General features: G+C 39.6%; 1 protein-coding gene across 17 annotated transcripts in view; it reads right to left on the bottom strand.

Moving 5' to 3' along the window:
• The window catches only part of TENM2 (teneurin transmembrane protein 2), an 884,487-nt gene that overhangs the window by 69,464 nt on the left and 789,243 nt on the right, over nucleotides 1-25,780 (bottom strand). For 10 of the 17 annotated variants that reach the window (XM_077186468.1, XM_054642789.2, XM_077186471.1 and 7 more), the window contains 3 exons: nucleotides 17,318-17,512; nucleotides 11,804-12,004; nucleotides 8,665-8,877 (listed from right to left, as the gene is read on the bottom strand). In XM_077186468.1, coding sequence (XP_077042583.1) covers nucleotides 8,665-8,877; nucleotides 11,804-12,004; nucleotides 17,318-17,512 — 609 coding nt within the window. The remainder of the gene's footprint in view (nucleotides 1-8,664; nucleotides 8,878-11,803; nucleotides 12,005-17,317; nucleotides 17,513-25,780) is intronic. The other 7 variants (XM_077186472.1, XM_077186474.1, XM_077186475.1 and 4 more) reach the window with 4 other exon arrangements.

Here is a 25,780-nt window from a genome sequence, read left to right as displayed (position 1 = left end):
TGAATGAAGAGGGGATGATGACAAACACAGCAACCTCAATATATCATGTCCTGCTTTTCCTCTGGCTTTCAGCAGCCTGGCTCTGAACTGCTGATTAATGAGGCACCAGCACTGCTTTGTCTCCATCTATCCCAGCATGGATGTGTTTTGAAGACAACTGACAGCCTGAGATGGACAGTAATATGTCAATCAACACTACCTTACTGAAAACACGACAGTAGAATGTGCTGGAAATTGTAGAAATCTACTCAGTTGGACACAATTTCTTGGCAGCTATAAATCAGGTAATAGCAACCTCGGGATTATTCCAATTATTTTCACTTTCAACATGAAGAGATGAAAATGGACTAAAGCATCAGACCCAAATGCCTTTAAGAATACTCAAGTTTGTATTCAGCTCTTACATTTCAGTAACCCAAATTACGTTTGCAATTTCTTTGGGCAAATGAGATATATTATATTATATGATGATTTCTGTAGGACAGCAAACTTTGCTTCTTTTTATATGTACAGAAAGGCTATATGTAAAATGAAATAGGTTGAGGCTACACACAGGAATAATCTCCAGAAGCATCGTTATCCTATTGAGCATTTCATAAGCAGGTCAGAACAGGGCTGGAAAGAAAGAAGGAACAAGAGAAAAGAGCTGGATAACATAAATTTTGTAAAAACTTTCTTCAATAAGAATGGCTCATGATACCTCGTAACTTGTGCTCTGAACAAGTCCCCATATTCATTCCTTAAGATCTGTTAAAAAACTGTCTAAGTAAGGGCTTTTAGTGAAAGAAGGATGTATCAATATTCAGCATCAGTGTGTATTCATCCTCAGTGAGTAGTTACTGCACAAGAGAGAGCTGACAGCTTAAAGAGAAGCCTTTCAATAGTTTCATTTTTCCCCGAAGCCCTAAATAGATCACACAGCAAAATCCTGAACTGACACCTCAGAGGTTCTACAGAGACCATTTTTTCCTTTTTATTTCTGACATTAATATTTTTAATACAACATTAAACTAAGAAAATATTGAGTAGAGAATTTCAAAAGCATCAAATATCTTCGGAAGACAAGTCTCCAACTTATAATGCATTCTACTATTAATTTGATACTAAATTGGCAAGAAGCTGGAAAAAAAACAACAACAAAACCCTTTTCAAAGCTTTGCATCTGAAATATCATTCCACCAAGTTTGCAGCAGTCAGGCAAAACACATTTGACTTTATTTGCATCTTCAAGCATGAAAGGTTATGTGAAACATACTGAAGACACAGGAATGATACCTTGAGAATGTATAAGCAAGAATAAAAGTGATCAAGAAAAAGGTATCTTTAACAGGAATACGACCAGCAGGTCTCAAAAGCATGGACAGCTATTGTTCTCTTTTGTATTTCTTTCTTAGTAAGTATAAATATTATATATATGTATATACATGTCTGTTTCTCAGGGTCCAGCTCTACCTTTCTGTCTCCGTACAATCCATGCCACTGACCTCTCACAAGCATTCCCGTGGCTTTGTTGTTTTGTTTCCAGCAACATTGTGTAATTCACTCCCTTGCTGAAGCTCTGCTTGACACCACAGGGTACAAAATAATACAGAAAATATTATCTGCAGGAGAAGAGAAGATTGTCTGGCTCCTAGAATACTGCTAGGAACAGCATAATCGGCTCTGCCCTTTCAAAAGTTAGATCAGCTCCCTGATTGATTGCCCTCCCTCACTTTTTGTGGTCTTTCAAGAGTTCAAGAATTGGCTAGAAAATCAATATAACTCATGAAAAACCCCTCCAAAAGGAAAAAAAAAAGAAATGTGGTTTTAGTTTGGGAAACTATTCACCAGGATCTTCTGGGTGCACCTTTGAAGTATCAGACAAAATGCAGGAAGTTTAGCTGAAAACATACTCATTAAATTTTTTGGGCTAGAAAGGAAAGAAATAAGGTCATGTTCTGCAAATATCCTGTAAAAAGAGAAAGAAAAAAGCTACTCAAGTGTTCTGACACTGAGCTGTGACATGTTTCAATCATTTACAGGAAGCCCTCAGCAAAGAATGCAAACAGGAAAGTTCTTCCTCATGAATAAGCTTGCCTTTCAGCCAAAAAAGATCCCCAGCTGCCCCCTGTAAATTCTGTAAATGAAAAGGAATTCTTTTTCTCAACTCCTTGAAAGTCAAACCACTCTCACTGTACATAAATCTCTACACAGAATGCTTCTTTCCAAGCTCATAATCAGCTACCTTGCTCAGCTATGATAAAATTAGGTGGATGCATATTGCAGTTCTGGATTCCTTAGTGCTACAGAAATTATTTCCAAAGTTTACTCATCTCTGATCCACAAAAATAGCTGGTATATTTCAGTTTTCAGCATAGGAATTTGCAAAGTTACAAACTAGAAATCCCAAGCAAGAGCCATCTACATAAGATGGAATCTGGGGACTCTACAGCCAAGAGATTTTACTCAGAAATAAAAGATGACAAAGGCAACCAACAAAGCACCTCGATAACAAATGCAGCTGGGAAAGATAAGAAGCATCAGCTTCCCAGGAAGAAATTTATTTACCAGATATTTATTTACCAGGAACTCAGACCTTGACTGAAGCACAGAGATGCTGCACTAGATGAGCACATATTTATCCAAGTGACGAGAACATCTCCTCGGCTTTGATTATAAAATGGAACATGACATAACATAGGCTCCCAAAATTCCACCCTATAAGGAAGATTTCTACCTTTTGAGTCTCTGTCTTTGAATGATGGAAGTGAAAATGTGAATGATGTGCAGTGAGTGACAGAAATAATTGAGAATCTCTTAGCTTGCCTCATGAGGTACCTGCTGCTCCTCTGCTTTGCTGAGGAGGCACAGGGGGAGCAACTCTTGAACTCCAAAAAATGCATCAGGAGAAATCTGCTTCCAGGTATAAAACAGTGGGATAACTGTGTGATACAGGTGATGAACTGGAAACTGCACATTCAGGAACAGCCAACATCTCCAACAGTTTTGGTCATGTCATCATACATATATTACCAACATATTTCAACATCTGCAGTAATGAAAAGTGGTCATGACCTAAATATTCTATGCATTTTTCAAATAAAATGGAAAAAAAAAGTGTTCCTCTCTCCTCAGAGCATGCAATCTAAATTCCTGTCATCATTCTTAGAGGGTTTTTTATGCCTTGATAGGTTATAAACTGTTACAGATTAATTTTAAGTTAGAAATCCATTGGAGAAGTCTAATATATCTAGCTCCTTCTAAATTGCTCTTTGTCAGATACGATGGCTTTCCACTGCCTCCTCCCACACACTTTCCATCTCTCCTGAAAATTGCCTCATCTTTGAATCATTACCCTTGTAATTACAACAAGAGAAATCAGTAGTAGAAGAAAAAAAATCTTTGACACAAAGAGCATTATCAGGGGACAGAAATATCTTGCTATATCCAAAGATAACACAATGCCACATTATTAATGTTTCCATTGATTATTGAATCCATGATGAGGTAAAGAACTAAATCTTTACACTTTACTCGTGGTATTCCATCCAGCTGATAGAAAATATAAACATGTGTCAAAGCTGGAAAGGTCATCCCAAAGCACTCAGGGGGGAAAAGGTTTTAGTAAACAATTTTTTATTAGAACCAGAGTTGGAGTATGGTCCATATAGCGTTCCCCTTTAAAGGGAGAGTATTTAAAGTATTTCCCTACTGGTGTTGAGTTTGTGTGGATGTTTCAGAGTGGCTCAATAGCCACATTGACAACCCATTGTTCTGCAAATACAGAACACATAGATCAGTCTCCCTGGCTGGATAAATTATCAATTCTACTTCCAACAGTGGCATTGGATTCTTAAAGGGAATGACAGTACAGCTCTTCAGGTAGGCCATTTAAAATAAACTCCTTCGAAGGAATGCTTCCTCCTAAGCTCATTTAAAAGAAGACTGGAAGAGAGCTCATAGAGTTCAATGATTTCTGGTAAGGCTGCTGCCCCAGGGCAGGATGAATTACCTCTGTTATTCCTTACAAATGTTTGTTTAAATGGTTCCTAAAAACTCCATTGATGAGGAATTCACAATTTGCTTGGACAACCTCCTTCAGTTTTTCATTTTTTGGTAACATGTTTTTTCCTAACATAAATATCTTGTACTATAACTTAAACTTCTCAATCGTCCTAGATACAAAGTCCTTTCTTTTTTTTCTGTACATTTTTATGAATGTGAAAGTATTAGGTAATTTTCCAACATGTAGGTGACAGAATCCTAGCTTTTTTTCAAATCCTTCTCCTTTATTCAAGGCCTTGAAAACATAGAAGATAAGATAGAGAGCTAATACAGATTTCCAAACCCCTACTTCACCGAGGAACTTGTTTGCCAATTTTGACAGTTTTAGGGCCAAGGACCCAGTGGGAGAAATTGCTGATTCCCAACTCTGGAGTTGGATTTCAGAAAGCACTACCCAGGCCAGAACAGTGTCAGGTTTATGGCTGGACTTGATGATCTTAAGGGTCTTTTCTAAGCTGAATGAACCCAAGCAGAGCCTGAAGAGATGGACTCATCACCTGCTTGTGTTTTGGCAGGCAGGCAAAGGCTCAGCTTCAGTGTCTGTACCAGGGGTATAGCTCATTTGCATAAAAATAATTTAAAAAAAGAACATGAGAGATAAGAACTTTCTGGATCAAAATCTGCAGCAGAGTATCCATATTACCAAATAGCCTTGAGTACAATTTTTTCCCACTTTCTGTCTGAAAAAGAGTGCTTAACCTACCTCTAATGGAGGACATGAGCAGACAAGAGCAAGGCTTGGGGATATGATGGCAGCCCCAAAGAAAACTTCACATATCACTTTCTGGTCAGAGCTCACCTTAAAAGATCCATTTGCAGACATTTAAATTTTACTTGTAAATATTTAGGATTAAATCCTGCTTTCACTGGTCTCCCAGTGAGATTTTTACCAATAACTTAATAAGAGACCATGCTTTAGGGATATGAATTACAGATGGAATTACACTTTTAAAATGGTATTTCTGACTGTTTCATAAGATCTCCATATATATCACACTGTCCTTGGAATGCTATCTTGACAGTTTATATGCAGAACATCCTCTGCAAGCATTTAAAAACAACAGTTTTAAACATCCAGATAATATTTTCAGTGAAAGTAACAGATCTGTTTTATAACAGCATGTTTTAAAAAACATTCAGATGATTTAAGGAAAAGCTGAATCCTCCATCTTAAATTTCTGTCATGAAATGGGTTCAAGATTAACAACTTCTATACCTTACTTTCACTTTGTTATTAGTTTTCCAATATTTTTTTTCATCTAGATTACCCTCTATTATTTAGTTATAACTTCCTCCATAATTGCAATCAATGAATAGTAATCACTTAATAAACATATCCTGACAGGTCTATTTTTGCACAGGGAAAAGATTAATTTTCTTTATCACCACTCCAGTAAGCAATTTCTTTTCTTACCTGAAGTAGCAAAGTGAACTGAAGTTCTGCTCTGCTTCAAAAAGCAGCTGAGCAAGACCAGATTCCTTTCACTTTTATATTATTTGGATATAGATTTATCAAAATCTGAGTAACTTGGAACCTGCATGCATTTTTATTTGCATTGATTCTTACACATAATTCTATTGCACACAGGCATAAGCTGCTTTGCACAAACACTGTGCTAACACTGAGCTCACACTGCTGTTCTGGGAGGATTTTCTGAGTGATTTTCTTAAACCAGGTAAAACAGAGAAAAAAATGTATTTCTATTAAAACTTTTGAGCTTAGATACTCAACAATGAAATGACAAGGAGTGTGCATTCTGTCAAGCATCTATTAAAGCCTCATTTGATATTAAATAGGATAAAATATCCTGGATGAACTTGGATATTTGTAGGTTACTATGATGATTTCTTTTCCACTACCATGTAAATATAGCACAAAGAAACTGGTAAAGAAACACAAAGAAAAAAAAAGAAAATGGTTTTTATATAGAAATCTCCTTTTCTTCCTCACAGATCAATTTGTTCTAAGTGGACTTGGACTAAAGTCACTGGAATCAAAGCAAGTTTTTCTGCTGACTTCATTTCAGACTAGGTGTAGCAAAAATGGAAATTCAGGATAAATAACCTCTCCTACAGGATTTGCATTTCCTGTCTTAGGACAAACAGCCTGTGCAGTTTTCAAGTACCTTCCAGAAAGGCCTAATTGGTGGCATCTTTTTAGGCAGACACTCCTCAGTTGTTCTGACATTAAATGGTGTGTCAAATTTTCAGCTGAAACCATAAAGGCAGTACTCTGACAGCGAGTTTCTGTAAAATTTAAGTGCACTTTACTTCTTCACACCAATTCTAAAACATCTTGAGCAACTCCTCATTGTACCAAAGCATCAATTCACTCTAAGCACAAATTTTCCAGTGTAACTTCTAGAAATTTCTTACCAATACTGACAAAAATCCCTTTTACCATCCTTTTCCTCTGAACTCTGTGTTTCAGCTCCCTGTAACACCAGTGGGGTCACACTGAGCTGTCCCTCTGAACTCAATCCCATTCCTGGCATCAGCCTTTGTGCTTTTGTAAATGGCCTCAGGACATAACCATGTGAAAATTCTTACTGATACAGGCCTGTCACAAGAATCCCTGTCTGCATGCAACAGACAACTTCTGACTGCACAAACTTCATCCAACATAACTAGAAGGGCATACCTGAATTTTTTGCACTAAGTCTCATCTTTGCCACAGGCAGGACCACATTAAGTTTCAAGGAAATCTGTGTAATACACACCAAACAAGAAAAGCTTATGCATATTTTAATCACTTTAAAAATATCACCCTTCCTCTGGAAAGAATTGATTATACACATCAGTAATAAGGAAGATATCTCATTCAAAGCTCTGAAAACTAGGTTTAAAATCTCTCTTCAGAGTTCACTAGTGCAGCTTGCAGTTTTCAGCCTACTTTGAGATCTTGGTAAAAGGCATCTTTTTGTCTGCACAGTAATGAAGACTTTACATACACTAATTACTTCTAAACATCGGCACATTACTAAGAGATTATAAAGCAAAACAAATTTTGTGCGAAGCATCAACTTCTGAAATAAGCAAATATTACAGAATTTAATGAAAAAATTATATACTAGGCATTTTTGTAAAGATCTGGGAAGAACTTTGAAAACAAAATGCCTGGATTAATCTAGCAGAGGTATGTTGATATGATGGAAGTCTGAAAGCAATTATGAAAAAAACACTCTGCATCTGTGCTGGTCACAAAGTGTTCAGTCATAAAAGCTTTGATTTAAATCATATTAGCACAGTGTGGAGGAAGCATGCAGCACCACAACATCAAAGGATATGCCCTGAAAATATGTATCGATTTTTCTTTCTTTTTTTTTTTCATGTCTCCAATAGGAGTATACTTTTAGTTTCCAACTCCTGTGTTGGAAATGGTTTGTATATCCAAAGAGAAATCAGAGGGGAATGAAAAAGAAAAACAGCTTGAGGGATGCAAGAATCTCACCATACGTTTAAGTAAAGAAATAACAATCCACTTGTAATAGGACTGTCCCATTAGGGTCCCTGACTGCCACAAAAATCTCAAGTGTCCTACCCTTTTCTTTCTTAAATTCACCACCTTAAGATAATGAAAACAACATGACTCTGGATTTGGACTCATCAGATTTCTTCTAAGGCATACTTCAGTTCTCCAAAAATTCTCTGGAGAAAAACACACTCACCTGAACCTCACAGTCTCAGTAGATGGGATACTCTTGTTCCAGATAAATCTGCTCAGACTTCTTGGAAGTGATGTGATCACTGAGAATTTCCCATTTTTGATTATAGCTCAGAGAAAATAACAGTTTTCTCCTTTGAGTAAATTTTCAAAACAATCCAAATAGAGTGCCTGACTGCTTGTAGAGACAAAATAAAGAACTTAGGAACAATTAATTCCTCTTTCAAGTAAATTTTCAAGCATGGTAATTGAGAGGAGAGGACATCATTGCTTTGTGTAAGGATGACCTTTTTGAGCTTCCCAGGCTGGCAGAGCCCAGCTGAGATTGTGATGCTGATGCTGCAGTGAGCTGCAGGCTCTCAGGGAAGGGGCTCATGGGCTGGCATTGTCTCCATGCAAACAGCAGGGCCCCTGTCCCAGCACAGCAGGGCAGAATGCCAGGGAGCTGCTCCTGCAGCAGCAGGAACACACATTCCCCAGCACTGACCCCTGCTCCAGGTGCTGCTGTGGGCTCTGTTTCACATGAGATGTACAACAGCAGGAGAGCACGGATGGGCCAGACTGGGAAATTAAAAAAGAGGCCATTCACACAAAGGAATGATAGTTTGGTTTGAAAATCATTCAGGCTCAGATGATAGTACGATATCATCCATAGTACCAAGCGTTCTGTTTGTTAATATCACACATGGTACCATTTTTTCCATCTTTACTTATTAATGTGGAATTTGTTGTTGTGCTGTTTTTGTATGGTTTTTTCCTCTATAAAAAGAAAAAAAAATCTATAAAAATCATTGTTACTGATTTGAAATGATTCCAAGAGTCCACCTGCATTTCCCCCGACACATTTTGAGTCGGGGTTGATACCTGAGAGCACCTGGGTCCTTAAGGGAACAGCCCATTACAGTCCACGACAGTAACTATGTCTCTACGATTTATGAAAAGAAAGCAATATGTGCCTGTTTCGGTGCCTGTCGTTTGCCTACCAATGGTGCAGTGCTCCCCATTCCAGCCCTCTCTGCATTCACACTTCCCATCTTTACAAGTCCCGTGCTCGGTGCAGCGGGGGTGGCACACACGCTGGTCACAGCCCGCTCCCGTCCAGCCCTCCTCGCAGCGACAGGCCCCGCCGATGCACACGCCGTGCGTGCCACAGTCCACCGAGCACACTTCTAGGAGAGAGAACAGCAGTCACAGCCAGCCTCAGGGACAAGGGAGCACCACAGCAGCGCCTCTGCTCGAAATTACACTCACTGGCCTGCTCACAGTCCGATCAAAGCCGGCATTGAATTTTTGTTTAAAAGCAAACTACATTAAAAGTTGCTTTGATACCTTAAGGTTTTTCAAATGCCTTTAGATTTTTATATTTTTTAATATAAATGCCTTTATATGTCAGAACCCAGGAAATTCCTCTGACTGTCCTGGATGGCTTGAGCTCCTGCCAGCAGGCTCAGAGACCTTGGCACAGAGCCAGACACCTGTGACTTTGATCTTGACCCATGGAAAAAATTACCAACCTTATATGAGGATTTACAAGCCACGAAAGTTTAAGTAGAATGATAGTTAGTTTGTCACAGGGTGAAAAGTAGAATTTTGGGTTTTTAGAATGGGGGCTCGGGGTCCCAAGATGGAGGAATTTGGGTGTACCCTGTTCTTCTTCTTGGCCTCCATCTTCTGGGTGATGTTGGCACTTTTGGATTGGTTTAAGGTAGAAACTCACTGTCTAACATAGGTGATAGGTATTGGGAAGTTATGGTAAATAATGTACACATAGTTTTTAGTATAAAAAGACAATCCTGCCCTGAGGGTGGGGTGTGCCTCAATCCAACCTGCCAGACAGACCTCAGCAGGTTGGAGAAAGAATGTAATAGATAAGAAATAATAAACAACCTTGAGAACAAGAACAGAAGAATCCTGACTCCTTCTTCGACTGCTGGGCTGGGAAAGAGAGACTTGTACGTATCTCAGAGTCACTCTGACCAGCAAAGATTCTGAGATTTATATTTTAAGTTTTTTTAATCTAAATGCCTTTATATTTTATTAATATAAATGCCTTTATATTTTTCAAATCCTGTACTGCATTGGTACATAACTCTAAACTCCACGTAAAGTGTTAGCTGCTGTCTACACATTTCGATCAGATGAAACAATTCCTCTGGGCCTGCAAACTCAGGGACACCCTAGAGCGTCAGGCCATGAAAAGTACAAGCAAAAGTGAATTGGGGGGGAGCAAACTGAGGGAATATGACTTTACTACCTGAAGCTATAACCCCTGATATGTAAATAGACCTAACCTAAAATTGTCTGAAAAACTCATGACGATCGTCCATCCTGGGGGTAGTCCCTCTCGGAGGATTTTGACTGCCCAAGGTGCCTCTCTAGAAGGTCTTTAATATTAATAAATACCCACTTCATTCTCTTAACCTTGTCTAGCCTCTGTTCTAGGTAGGCACTCCAAGGCATCAGTTTAAAAAAAACCTGCTAATGTGCACTGCACAGAGCTGCAGAGCTGCATCCCCCATGCAGACACAAACATGTCAGAGGTGCTGTCCCCAACAGCAAAGGAGGTGAGCAGGTGGCTCTGCCCTACTCAAACCTGGACCTTGAGTGATTTTGACAGATATTGATTTGCTAAGAATTGAGACTGAAACTCACCTAAAATTCATTTGGCAGAGAATGGCAGCAATTCAGGGTCATTTAGAATGATGGGTAAAAGTCACTTTCCAAGGAGAGATTTTGTATTCATATTACTAACATGGTCAGTTTTCTGGTGTCTCACTCCAAAAATTCTACTGCTCTCTGCCAGCTGAAGTTTCAGATAAGCAGAAGGGCCTTTTGCCCCATGCATCACCAAAGAAAGTGGCAGCAAAACTCTCATTCTTGAATTTTTCTGACTGCCTATCCATAAAGCAGAAAACACATCTTGATATTCATGTCACTGGTAGGGTATTCCAGCTGATTAACCTTAGGAAATAACTGAATTACTGTGAAAAATGTAAATATTTGTCTCCATTTGTCTCCAGCGTTTTGAGACACTTGGTTTTGACCTACAGCACCATCCCAAGGTTCAACGGAAAATGTAAAAGCAAAATTCCCTGTATTCTTTTCCCCAGAAATAGAAACATTGGGACATTTTCATTTACAGCCGGGAAACAGAAGTACACTTATGTAACTTTTTCAGCCTAAAAGAGAATCAGTGTTAGAACAAAACACAAACGCCTAACCAAATTAAGAATGTCATGAAAATATATATAGAAGTACATTCACAGTTTTTCCCAACAAAATGAAACAAGCCCAATCATGTAACAAAGACAACTTTCTCGATTATTACTGCATTTCAAACTCACCATAGGTATTAACCTTTGAACAAAACAGCAACATGATTGCAAAATTAGGGGAAAAAAACCTCTGTCTTACTGTGGATGCCAAGGGACAGAGAGAGAGAAAGGGCCAAGGGACAGAGAGAGAGGAAAGGGCCAAGGGACAGAGAGAGAGAAAGGGCCAAGGGACAGAGAGAGACGAAAGGGCCATGGGACAGAGAGAGGAAATGGCCATGGGACAGAAAGAGAGAAATGGCCAAGGGACAGAGAGAGAGAGAGAAATGGCCAAGGGACAGAGGGAGAGGAAATGGCCAAGGGACAGAGAGAGAGGAACGGCCAAGGGACAGAGGGAGAGGAAATGGCCAAGGGACAGAGAGAGAGGAACGGCCAAGGGACAGAGAGAGAGGAAATGGCCAAGGGACAGAGAGAGAGGAAATGGCCAAGGGACAGAGAGAGAGGAAATGGCCAAGGGACAGAGAGAGAGGAACGGCAAGCGTTTCTCACAGCAGCTTGTGAGAAATTTTAGGGAGTTGTAAGGATGTGATAACTTGTTAAGTATAAACAATCTGCAGGTGGTGTTTTTCTATTTTGTCTTTCTGTTCTTCTCAAGGAGGGTGTATGAGGAAGGTGTTTTTGTTAACTAGCCAATCAAATAGAATGCATTGTATCACTCTATGAAAACCGCGCAGTTCTCTCGAATAAAGCTGTTTTTGCTCTTTCTGCAGTACTGCCTCCCTGCTGTTCCTGTGCCATTGGCAGTGCCAGAGCGAGATCTTACCAACGGAGCAGTCGGGGCCCATCCAGTTGGGGTCACAGGTGCAGAGCCCCGTGTCGGGCAGGTAGGAGCCGTGGCCGCTGCACTGCTCGGGGCACTGCGCGCGCGGCAGCTCGCAGCTCGCGCCGCCCCAGCCCGGGCTGCACAGGCACTCCCCGTTCACACACACCCCATGGTTGGAGCACGTCGGGTCCAGGCAGTCCACTGCAGGGGAAAACAAAAAACGTGTGCACAAGGGTCACTTCACACCAGGGGGTGTTTGGAAAATGTGCTCTGGAAAGTCTGGAAAGGGTGATAAATAGAGCAAACTGAGGGAGCTGTCCAAGTCATATTAATACCTGGTCTGAGAATGGGAAAGTGAGGAATTTACATTTTATATTAAATAAACAGGGTTTGACTGTGCAATGACAGTTTACTGCAGGAATGCTGAGCTGGAGAAGCATAAAGACTTAAAAATAGCACTTAAATATAAATATATATAGTCAGAGTTCCACACGTAAACCTGGAGACATTTCTTCTGAAACACATTGAAGCTCCAATGACTCATGTACTGTATTTCAAGTACAAAATAATTTGCAGTTTTAAAGAATTTTTTATTTGGAGGATCTTTATAAAAACTGCTATTATTACTATTAAAACATTAGAGCGCTGTTTGAACATTAGGACAGCCTCTTCAAGTACACAGAAGTCAGAATGTCAGTGGCTTTCAGCTTCATTTAGACTCTTAATCATTCAGGCACTTCTGAATGTCTGATCCATGGTCCATTAGTAGCTGAGCTGTGAAACTGAGAGCCCTTGTTACTTCAACACATATTCTAAACCAGGAGATTGTTTCTCTTAAAGAAGCAAAACCAGATACAGATATGGAATTCAACCCAGAAACAACAATGTGAAAATAGTTATGATGGAAAATGATGCAATGGAATTTCAGTTGCTATTTCAGTCCTATAAAGGAATGTTACAAGCTGTCTTTCAAATGAACTTTATCAATAACATTATGAGTTTCCAAATTTTTATCCTTTATCATGAATCTGTATAACAATACTGTGCTTTACTGCCAATACCCACATGGAGGCTTCACCAAGTACCTTTTGCTGTGGAATTGAAGGTCAAGGTCAAATTCATGTCTTAAATAACTTGAATTCATCTCATGACTGGTATATATTAGCTCACAACAGCAGGACCAAGAATGATTTGCATGCTCTCTCGCTGCTCCAGGAAGATCTGAGTTTATAATGAAAGTGATTTATCTCTCATCTTTTCCAAACTGATCCTTCCAAATTAAGGCAGAGACATTTTCACTCCACCTGATGCGAACAATACTCGATCTTTCAAATCTCAACTTTTCTATAAACATAGAACCCTGTCAAACTATTTTATTTAGTTGTAGAACATTTAAAGCAAGTATATAGATTAGATACAGGCAGAGGATTGAGACAGGTGCATTTAGAGATGCAATAAAAGAAGTTATCGAGATACAATAGTATAGAATTCAGAATACAGTAGTACAGGAAGAAATGACTGTAAAATTTCTTACAAGATTTTCATTTTAATGATGACATTGGCTATCATTTTGGGTTTGCTTTTCCTTTTTTACTTTCAGATTTAAAGCCAAGTCAATTGGACATGAAAATATAATGCAATTTCATATTTATAGGTAAACCATGATTGACTTATGGTTCACCTCAAAGTTGATAAATTCATAAACTGTTTTAAATTACACAGAGTGCTTGTCCTCTATTGTTACTCCTTCTTTGTGCTTAGCCAGTTATAACCTGTCTGAAGTTTACAATGCATCTTTTGTACAACTGCTGTTGAACTCAATGGACACAGAGCTGTGATAAAACAGTCTGATTGAATAAAGAAGTACACAAAAACTTAGGTCAATCTACTTTAAAGATGAAGGTTACTTTCCTCCTACATTTGGTCTGTTCTGGGTTTTTTTAGGATATATATTTTAACAGAAAATGTAGAAGGGTAGTACGTGTATAACATCGTTATAGGACAGCTAACTTTAGGAGATAATGATAACTCATAATGTACTCTCCTTGTCAGGAATGTATCATGTTCCTTCTCAAATGAAAGAACTAATGAAAGGAATGTGGAGCATATGAAAAACACCACCTTCTGCTACATAAATTAACTGTCTTCCCTCTATCCTGAATTACAGTGCTCATGCAACTTTGATTTATTTCTGCAGAATGAGCCTATCAATGCCCTAAGCCCCCAATTTCCCTTGTTTTACAGGATAACACACTAAACACCTTTGTCCTTTGTTCCAGACAAATGTGCTTTACAGCTGTTTTGTTCTATCATCTGGGTAAGTAGCAGCTTTCAAAGTTTAAACTGAGCAGAGTTTTTACTCTGAGCTCCCATCTTGTTCTATTTTAATACATACTCAGAGTTATCATCTCAGGCCAGATCCTCGCTGCTGAAATTAGCATAATGTGATTACCTGCAACAGAACTGCACTGGCTTGTGTTGCAGAGGTTCTGGCCCTGAGGTGTAGCAGGGTTTACAATGGTATTTAATCAGGATTTATCCACAGACCCTCTTTGGTGTTTAAACAAAGGAGAATGCACCTTAGCAAGTATGTTAGGCTTGGAACTCTCAGCCCCCTGGCAGCTCAGATCATTAGAGCTCATTTAGTATTGGGCCCTCTGTAGATTTGACAAAAAAAGGTACTGAAAGCAATTTATATCCTTAAGGACAAAAAGGAGGTCAAGGAGTTTTTCAAACAATATGTACCATGAAGTCCCCAAAGAGCCATGAATTACACTTATGAAGTTAAATGTCATTGAAAAATGACTCAACCAGGAAAGTGACAAGAAAACCACCCTAACTTAACCTAATTTGGCAATTTCACTTGTGTCCCCCCTAAAGTAGACTGAATGAAGCCTGACAAATACCCCACTTCATCTTCTGTGCAAATTTGTTAATAGAAAAACAGTGTTTATGCTGCAAAAATTGTGCATCAAAAATATTGATTTTGGTGTCACTTTCATTTCAGGTAAATTGTTTGAACAATATAACCATGATGAATATCAGAAATAAAAAGCTATTGGGAAGGAAAAAAAAAAAAACCGCTGACCCACTTATTCTAATTCAATATCCTAGTTGGAAAATGGCAAATGAATCAACCTTTGCCATTCCTTTTGGAAGTTCAAATCAATAGAGGAGATTTCATATATTATATAGAAATACAGAAATATTATTTCTATCATTCTACCATTAAAAGTGTAAAATTTCTATTAATGCAAAAACTTTAAGTAACACTAGATGATTAATTAGACAGACACCACTTCACAGTGTACCCTTTCTCCCATAGCACTCGAATTGATGCGAGAAATACGTACAAAAGAAATGGAATTTTAGAGTAGAAACTTGGTGGTTGATTTTTATTTATTTGCAAATTAATTCATTGACTTATTTATTGCCCAATCATATATGCAAAAGGTTGCCTTAACCTTTCTTGTCATGTTATTCGCCCCTTCCAAGTTTGTAATCAATACCTCCTACCTTTGTAATTCATTTATCTTTTTAGGAAGAAACATATCCTTCCAAGCACAGTGTTGATTAAATAATGTATATCCCTTCATCTCACACAGCCATTCACCTCCCAAAAAGCTCTGTTGACTGACAGATTTGTTGTGCTCCCAATTTTGGCTGGAGTTAACCCAATACCTTTGCAAAAAGGCCTGCACTGGCTTTTTCTACTTCTCTGGAGCTGCTGATGTCTCTGCTTCACCATTCCAAACATTCACCTGAGGATAAAATGGATTAAGCACTACAGGAGCCTATTTCTCTCACAGAAGTTTGGGGATCCAAGGCAGATAGATCCATGGGGATCCATGGCCCAGACAGACTACAGCCATTCTAGAGAACTGAAGGCAGAGAGAGAATTCCATGCAAGTACCTGAAAATTACAATAAAAGTGAGGGAGGAATGGCTTGCAAGGTAAAATTTCCTGAATTGAATGAAACAAAGATAATTTTAGGCTATCTACCATAATCTCTCTAATAACACAAGCATTTATACAACAACAGAAAATACAATGAAATGTATAAAACTTAATGAGACCAAGCAAACAATTGCATTTAGTCCCAGAAAGAGAGGTTCTGCAGTCCTGGGGAACAGATTGGGTGCTGTCGAGCATGTTAAAGACAGCCTTTTTCACTTTGATTTTCATGAGAATGATAGTTACAGCAAGGCATTTGAGATAATTTTTGAAAATCTCCTAATATCACGCACTCAGGTGAACTGAGAACTACAAATTCTAAGGGGAAAAAAAAAAGATATTACAGCATTTTCTGGATTTAGTTTAAAACATAATCCATTAAAAGCAATGTAAAAACTCTTGGCTTCAACTGAATTCTGGAGAAAAGCTCTAACAAGCAGTGTTGAGAGGGTTTAGTGGAAGAAGGTGACAGGAATGAACTGAACAAACAATTGCAGTCCCACCACTGAGGATCCTTGGTTTCTTTGTTTTTTTCCTGTTACCACAAGTTCACTCAGACTAATACCAGATCTAAAGGTGATGACTGTCCTAAAGGTGATGACAATAAAACTCTTAGTGGTTTCTTTATCCAGAGTTTTCTTCCCTTTCTTTTCTGATAGGAGAGACAGCTGTTTACTATAGAGTAAGATGAAAATTAATACACACAGTATCAATACAGCTTTGCAACCAATTCAGAATAATCCAGAGAGACTCCTCAGCCCTAACACCATGACATCCCAGCCCTACCACTTCAGTACTCAAGCTGTTTCTCTCTTTGGAGGATTAATAAACCCTGGAGCACAGTAATATATTTTAAAAAGAAAAGCAGTCCAATTTACATTGTGCATTCTAACAGAAAACAGCCATTATTGAGCTTAATCTATGACCACATTCTGCATGGGCTCTTTTAAAAAATTTGTTCATTCTACGTACTCAAGGAATTGGATGCTTTGAATCTGAAAAGCTTTTCTGCATTTAAGGGACAGTTATTGTTTGTGTGTGCCATCTACCTTTCCTTAATCCCATATGATTGCAGCCAACAGGAGCAATTTGCCCCTCATTAAGTCTGTAAGTAGCATGGATATCCAAGTCTTTCAAATATTTTTAATATTTTTCATCAGTTTCTGTCTTAATACTGATTGATATGTGCTTTGTGTGAAGTTGAAGCTATACAATTTTGTCTACCACTGCTCCTTTTTCCTCTGCATTTCCCATCTAAATTGTTCGGTAAACATAGTCCATAAGAAAAGATTTTTCTTTGCTCTTCAACAAAGGAATTATTCAGGTTTACTTTTGGCAGACACTCTTAACACTGCAAAGCAATGTATGCAGAAGGCCTGAAGTTTGGTCTGAACTCTGATAAATCAGTAAAATTGTGGTGGACTATGTTTTTACCCTCTTTTACCTGCTACAGCAGTTTTATGCTGAGATTTTTATTCCATTCTTTCCTTTTTTGCTAGCCATTAAATAGCTCCCAAACCCAGAAAACAAACTAACAACAGAGAAAATAAACATCCTACCTTCCTCACAGTTTTCTCCTTTATAGCCCACAGAACAGACGCAGTTGCCCTCGATGCAGGAGCCATGACCTCCACACGAGGGGTCAATGCACTGGCTGATGGGCACATCACACTCTGGACCTTTCCAGCCACTGTAGCACAGGCAGGTGCCTTTGGAGTACTGACCATTGCCACTGCACAGAACGGGGCAGGCAGCTGGAAAACGGAAGGGAAGGAAAACAAAGCACAGGGTCATGCATGTAGTCATGTAAAAGTGCACTAAAAATTCACTATCACACGCACTCAAACATGTTCAGTTACTGGGGAAAAAAAATCTGAGATAATTCGTGGTGGCTCAGTCTTCATTTCCCAAACAAATCATTTGATTGCTATTTAATAAAGCACATATGTGTTGGGCATTCTGAGAATACAACCCCTATTCTTTGGAGAATGCTGATAATGTTTGGGATAACTAATGGGGTAATGTGAACAGATTTGAGTATGACATTACTCTGCTTTGTTTCTCTAGGTAACATCCAATTTTCACAGATAGAACACAAAACATTCAGTCCTCACAACAGCTTATTATATGGCATCTTTCTTTTACCATAACACTTCTTTAATGTAATATCCCCAAACTTTTTTAGACCCTTTGCTCTTCAGTAAGAACCTTGAACACAAGAATGACACAAGCTTTCAGCTACTATAAATGCACCTTGGCACCACTGTCCCTGCTGAACCTGGTTTCCCTGAATCCCAGTGACAGCTTTTACCCTGTGTGCACTGGCAAGAAAGCACCATTAACCCTTACCCCTCACTACTGTGTCATTAAGGGGGTAAGACATTCTCAGCAAATATTCATTTATGCAAATAAAGTGAAGCTATCAATAGTAAAAGTAGTCAGTAGGTCTTGGGTGCCAGGAATCAGATGTTGTACATATGCAGAGCAATGGAAAGAAACAAGTGGTTAATTAAAACCCAGGTGCACATAAATGTTTCCCTAAGTCACATTCACTCCCTTGGGAACATGGCAATCTGTGAACTTCTGGGCCTGTCAAAGACTGGCTGTGTGGTCACTAGCCAGAGAAATGGAAAAAAACCCCAGAGAAATAACAGAAAATGGGAGTAATGAAGTGAGTCTTTAAGAAAAGCTTGGAGCACTTTTGTGCTCTTCTCTCTGATGCAGTTTGATAAAGACAGAAAAGTATTTCCCTGTCTTTTCCCTCTTCAAAGTAATTAGAAATGAACACCCGGTGTTACAGTGCCAAAAATATACTCAAAAGCTACTATTAATCATTAAAAGGTCCTAATGCCTTCTTGGCTTCTATTATCCCTTTAACCCCAATGATCAAGAAGAACCCAAGTAATTGATTTCCTACAAAGAAATGTGCAATGGTCCAGTTATTCAACTTCTCCATTGTTCAGCCCTGCAATCCTTATTAATCTTAGCTGTCCCATTGATCTGCTGCAAAAACACATTTCAGGACAGATTTTTTGGTGAATTTTCTTATTTGATAGGTGAAAAAATTGATCAGAAAAAATAAAATTCAGATTTCTAACCTGAAATGTTAACTAAAATTTAGAGTGCTGAGAATTATTTCAAATAAAACTACAGATTAATGGGCTGCATGTCATAGAATATGACACGTATAATGTTTTTTGGCCTATTTTTCTTCTACAGTAGTACAATTTCAAAGTCAGTATGCTGAAGTTTGGGGTTTGCTGCTGCTCCTATGTCTTAGATCCATATTATCCATCCTTTGGTAGCAACAGGACTTCATTCTACTTCATTCCTGGTGTTCTCTCTTACTGTAAGTTTCGTCCAGATGCTTTTTGATGCAAAAATGACCAGAAATTTGAATAAAATACAATTTCCATCAGCAACTGTAGGTGTAGCAGAAGGAATTACAACTGACCTCACCCCTGGTAATTCACAGCTGTACTAATTACCAGAGAAGAAGAACAGCCTTGCCCTTAATGGGTCACAGCTGTGACTAATAAAGATAAGTGTGATAGAAGGGGTGGGCTGGCTGGTCAGGGAGAGCCTGGGGGTAGAGGAGCCCTGAGGAAGAAGGAAAGATCCAGAGACACAAAGAAGAACAGAACAAGGAAGAGAGGTGCTGCTGCAGAAGACCTGTCTGGGTCTGATGGAGTTAGAGATGCTGCTGGAGCCTGCAGTCCCAGTTGAGCCTCTGTGGGCAGAGGGAGCAAGGAAACACTTGCAGTCACATTCCAGCAGGAACAGCCAGCAGTCAGGGGCTGGCAGAGGAGCCAAGAGTAGGAGCTTGCTGGGGTCAGAGTCAGGATGGCTGAACTGTACAGGAGAATAAACTGGGACCCTTTTCATGTTGTTAAATGAGAGTCTGTGTCTTGGCTCATCTCCACCCTAATGACAGAGAGGTCTGCTGCAACAAGCAACATTTTCATTTCATATGTGATCTATGTTCACACGTGCTCTACTGAGTTCAGTGAAAAAGTTGATAAATTTCTGCTGGTTCCTGAGCTAAGTTTACTCAGCCAGCTGTACTGAAACACCACACAGACAAATTGTCCCCACACTGCACTCCTGGACAGTCTATCCTACATCTTTTTGCACCTCAGCATCAAACACCTTTCCATGATATACCACACACTGAACTAACAGCAACTTGAATGCTCTATGACTATTCCTTCTGGCTGCATGCTCCCCTGAGGAGCCTGGCTCAGCTCCCAGCACAGCCTTTCCCTGATCAGGTGTGCACCTCCTGCAAGTCACCAGGTGAGCCAGAAGGAAAGGGATCAACCTGGCACCAACTCCCCTTTTTGGCTATGAAGATCTGGGGGCACAATTCCTTTGTCCATAACTCTCCATTTCACTGCAATTCAAAGGCTTGTTTTGGGCTGACATTGATACATTTTCTCAAATCAGTATAAGGAAGGTAATAATTTCTATCCTGCTCTTTTTGCACGGTGTAGAGGATTTTGGACAAGTGATCACAATGCAGCCTGTCCTGAAGATCTGGAGTGATCATGAGTGTCGAGTTTCTTGGTGTCATCTTGCACACCCTGAAACACTGTACAGACCCTGGTCTTTTAATTGGGACTCACTTTAACACAAAAAAAATCTCTCTCTCTAGGACAAGGCTCCTGTATATGGTGGTTAAGCCTGCAGTCCCTTTGGTGAAGTCCACCACAGAAGGAAGTAAATATTGCTGGATGTGAATCCTCTCCATGTTTCCATGGCACTGCAGAGACTCAGAGCTGTCACTGCTGATGGTTTCTCAGTGTGGATTCCCCAGCTGCACTGGACACACTTGCTGAGCCCACCCAGCTCCTCACCACACTGTGATAAAGCTGCATGGAAAGAACAGGTCCCAGGAAGGATAAATGAATCTGTGGGCAGTTTCTTTGGACAATCTGATAAGTAATAGGCAGTTTCTTTGGAGAAACCACATTTGTTCAAGTAGTTATAAGAACAAGAACTTAAAGCTGACTCACAAGCTGGATACAAGTGAGGAACAGCTCTTCTTGTTTTGTTTTACAGACCAACATGTGAATCAACTCCTGAAAGGACTTCTATTCTGCAAACCTCTCCTCTAGCATGAAAACTCAAAGACAGTAACTCTATTTAAACAGCACACTACCTTGAAAGAGGGACTGAGCAGAAATAACCCATTTTAAAAATAAATAAAAGAGAAAACAAAACAACAAAAACATCCAAGCTACTCAACTATGACCAGTCTAGACCCAGCTAGAGTGGTCTGGACCTGTAATTCTGTTCCAGACACCTGCTGTAAGATGACTTCTCTGCTCGCTTTGTCCCCAAGTCTCATTAAGCAATGGGTAACTGCAGTCCAGTTAAAGGTGATGGGTATCTTCTATTTGGAACTTGTCTGGGGGGAAACCATTCTTATATCTCCTGCTTTTGACCTGGATCTGCATGGTTCAGCTTCTGGGATACCAGAGCCTGGCACTGCAGAAGAAAGGTTACTGGATGGTGCTGGCTCTTGGGCTGAAGAGCTCCACAGCAGTTTTTTCAGTGCTCCCTGACTTTGCTATGGTGCTTCAGGAGTTTAAGAAAAGCTGAAAGCCATGTCACAGCTTTTCATTCTTCTCTTCATGTATCTATCAGGTCAAAGGTCTTGCTGTGGTTCATGGATCTGTTCAGTCCTTGTGCAGCTTGTCTGTAAGTTGAACAGCAATCTGCCCTCAGGGGTTTGCCAGGGCAGTCACAGTGCCAGTGACACCAGAACTGACTCTGGACAAACAAGAGAATCTGTCACTTAACCCTAGGGATGAAGTGGATACAGTTAAGATTAAGGCACTTGCAATTTAAAGCCATAGTTTAATCTACAACCCTCTGCTGGAGTTACTCTGCAAACTATAGGAATATCAATTTGAGAATAAGAAAAACGACAGATTCTGGGACAGATTTTAGCATTTCCCAGACTGCCATGTCACTAAGATTGCAGGAGAAACACGTTAGCAAGAATTCAAGAAGGTCTAGGTTATTACAAGAAGCTGGCTTGTCACTGCTGTACTGAACAGCTCTTCATGACTGTTTTTGCTATGGGTTTATATTCTGTCCTTTGTGAGGAGGAGAGAGAATCAAGCTGCTTTTCTCTAGAGAACAGGAGCAGGTAGCCTAGACAGAGTTCTGCTATGCCTATTTCCTAGATCATATTGCTGCAGGATGAGACCCAAACCAGTCCACCTTCATTTTACATCCTGGCAGCTTCAGCTGATGTGCAAACTCCTCAATAATATTCTGGATTTCTTGTTATCTAGGACTTTTGTGTTTCCACATGGGAAGTGGGCAGCTCCTGGTCCAGGACAGAACTGATTGCTCAAAGTCTGATGAAGCAATGTGGAGGAAGGTGGTTTATGTAAAGGAACAATCAAGCTCCATCTCATTTCTGTGGAGAGATGGACTGTGTAGCTTACACCAGCACTGGTAAAAGGTGGGCAGAGATCTTCAGGAGTAGTTATGGCGACACTCAGGCAACTTAGGCCCAAAGGTATATGTCCTGAGTGAGGTCTGGATGAGCACAACAGCTATTAACCTTTAATGTTCTTTGGTTATGGGATGATGCCCTTTACTTGGATTTGAACAAAATCAGACTAAATTTTTAACACGGGGCTCAGCTGATGAACAGACACTGCAGACCCCTGAGTCCTGCACGTATTTGAGAACACTGATGGAGCAGGAAAGACAAGCCAAGCATCCCTCTAAAAGTTCTCTCTCTAAAGGATATTTTGGAGCAATGTTCATAGTCCCTGATGCATGAGGAAAGGTGATTTGGTAACAGCCTGTTACACACAGATGAGGAGCAGAGATGGCCAGGGGATAATGCCCAAAGTGTCTGGCACCACAAGCCACCAGCTCTTGTGTCCCAGCTGCAGTCTGTGCACACACTCCTTGCACCCCCTCCAGTGTCCACACACACATACTCACCAGAGCAGCTCTTCTAAAGCATGGCAAGAAACCAGCAAAGGATATCTGAGGAGACAAACGCTTGCAGGCTGTTGAAGAACTTGGATTAGTTACACAGCTGCTGGGCTGAGAGGCTTTCCCCTGCTACTTGAAGCTCCAAACAGGATGGGAAGGCAGAGCTCTGGCTTGGTTTCTCTTGCTGTAGAGCAAACATTACCCTGGTGCAGAGAGTCCTGTACCACTAGGATCTAGGCTGTCAGTTCTCTACTGCAGACTTTTTTCAGTTCCTCCTCAGAAAATAGACAAATTGGTATATTTCTCTTCAAAATTATTTGAGTCTCTGGGCACAAATATATGCAGACTGAAAAGGTTTTTGAATTTGCATCTACAATGCTTCCCTGTCCTGGACCAGGTCAAAAGCAATGCCCTTATATTTTTCTTATTTTGCAAGCAGCTCAGTTTTTCATTCCAATGTAAATTTTAAAACATGGTAGAGGAAGAATATAATTTTTGGTCCCATCTAATTTTTTAATGTGTGTATCACAGAATTTTGTGGTGAGATGCCCTTGACAAAACTGCACCAAGAGATGGCATTTGGGTAAGGGCCAGAATGGTTGTATCCATAATGCTTGCAAGCCCCAATCTTGCACAGAAACCACATTTTTCTTACCCCAAGCTGGAGTGCAAAAAAGATGAGCTTGGCTGTTTGTTCACCGTGTAAATAGTATGGAAAATCAGGACTGAGTGTTCAAGTATGACCTTAAGACTGAACTAAAAGAGCACTTGGGAATTATCTACAGTGCCTGAGCACTGCTGGCTGTTCCATCAAACAATTTTAACAAGATTAAATGACAAGTTAAAACTCATAGAAGAACATTCTGTGATTGATCATAGAATTTCAACAAATTCATGGAATGAAAATCTGCAAAGGCTACTGAACACATAGAAGCTTGGTCTGTTGTAGAATGTCCCAGCACACGCTACCTCTGGAACCAGAAGAATTTAATGGAGAAGCAACAAAAACAAATAAAACTATAAAACTTTTACTCTCCCTCAGCTATCTGCTGTATGTCACCATCACAACTGAAATCCTGGGTGAAATGGAATTTTGGTCTCAGCCATTACAGCTTTACTTCCCTCTAAACAAATAAACACACTCAGAAAAAAAGCATTCTGAAGAGACACTATTTATACTCCAATGTAAGATACGTTCAGTCATTGTTGAACTGTACAGAATTTTGCCACACTTAAGAAATATATTTATTTTTATCTGTAGGTGCTCCTGATTAGGAGGAGGGAGTAAATTTCAGTCACAAAAATTCACTGAACTGATTTGGGCAGCCTTGCTATGCTCTTTGGAGATGGAATTGCACCAATTCCTTGTTATATAAAGGAGTGGATAATGCAAGCACGCTTGCATAATGAAACTGAAGTTGTCTTTTTTTACACTGACCACCAGGAATTGAATTGAAGACAGATGTAGGTCAAACTTCTTAGCACTGAGCCCTACCAGGGACCCTTCTGGGTGCAGTTCCTCTAGGGAATAATTAATTCAGACTCTGTAATACCTCACACTTGGACTTCCTTTTAGCAGAGATTAGGCTGCTACTGCTGAGAGATTATGCATGATTTTGCCAACATATAAAGAAGATGGATTCCAGTTTTTGACAGTCTAATCTGAAGCCTATAAATGCACTCCAGGTCAGCTCCAAACTGGAGCAGAAATAGAGGAAAGAGCCAAGACAAATGTTGTGTACAGCTGCCTGGTTCCTAACGTGATAGATCAGAGCAGAGTCACACTGTACTTACTGGCATTTTTCTCTTTTTGGTCTTTTTGTTGGTGATGCATATGCAGTATTTAGACTACACATATTAATTTCTCTTCAATGGACAAATTAGATTAATAAGTAAGCAGATGAAGATCTGTTTTACTGATGCAAGAGTTGAATCCTACAACTGTCAACCAAAGCACCAAATAATTTTAGATTCACTGCAAAAGCTACAATCAAGTTCCCGTTCTCCTAAAATGAAGTCATACCTATTTATGTATGAACAATCTTAATCTAAGTGGCCTAAAATCAACAAAATCACTATACCCAAAGGAATCAAAAGCACTTGCATTTTAGAAAATCAGCCCAGTTATTAAAAAAATTAATTGCTGTCAACTTGATTCAAAATGTTGGCTCCAGACTTTGCATTAATATTATAAACAAAAAAGAATTGAGACATCCCTTGTTTTATTATACATCCCATATTACACCAAATATTTGCCCTTAATTATCATACCCCTTGTTACACCAAGTATTTGCCCATAGACATTTCTAAAAAATTAGAAAACATATAAATCTGTTAGTTGTAGTCTGAAAATACAATGGTTTTGTTTGAGAACACTTTCCTTCATATGTTCTGTTTAAACCTATTTCAATCAGTTGGCAGCATATTTCACTACTTGTCTGCAAACTTATTACTTTTTACTGAAATTCATTTGAGGATACGAAAATCTGAAATAACTTCTAAGACCACTTCATGGTTTATGTTGTTTCTCTTTTACTAGTTTATGCTAATTTTATGCTACTTGCATTGGGATAAGCTGCTCCACCCTAGCAAAATCATGCCCAAGAAAATAATTCTGGAATGGGAAACTGAATGAATCCAGGACTGTGTTCTCTCACCTGCTCTTTGTGTCCCACAAATGTGCTATTTGCACAGTCAGGAAGAATGGTGTTTGACTAGTCTGGTGCTCTTCAGAGATCACTAAATTCCCTAACTCCCATCAGGCTGAAACATTCTTAACAACAGTGACAATTAGAACGATCTGCAAAGTCTTTTTTTAGGTTGCTCTAAGAGCATGTGCTCTTCCAAGCAGAAATCATCTAGAAACTCATCCAGAAGCAGGAGAACAAACAACTGTGAACAACTGTCACTGGCATGAGGTGGTTCAGCAGTTACTCCATGGAATGCTTGGAGTGCAGAACACAGAACGAATTGAAATGGTTTAACAGTAGAGCTGTCCTGCCCTGGCTGGCACCAGGTCAGCATCAAGAGGCAAAGTCTCTCCCAGCAGTCAAGCT

The sequence above is a fragment of the Agelaius phoeniceus genome, chromosome 15 (genome assembly GCF_051311805.1).
Source record: "Agelaius phoeniceus isolate bAgePho1 chromosome 15, bAgePho1.hap1, whole genome shotgun sequence".
Classification (NCBI taxonomy): Eukaryota; Metazoa; Chordata; class Aves; order Passeriformes; family Icteridae; genus Agelaius; species Agelaius phoeniceus.
The sequence above is the reverse complement of the archived record's forward strand: the minus strand, read 5'-3'. Positions and strand labels throughout refer to the sequence as shown.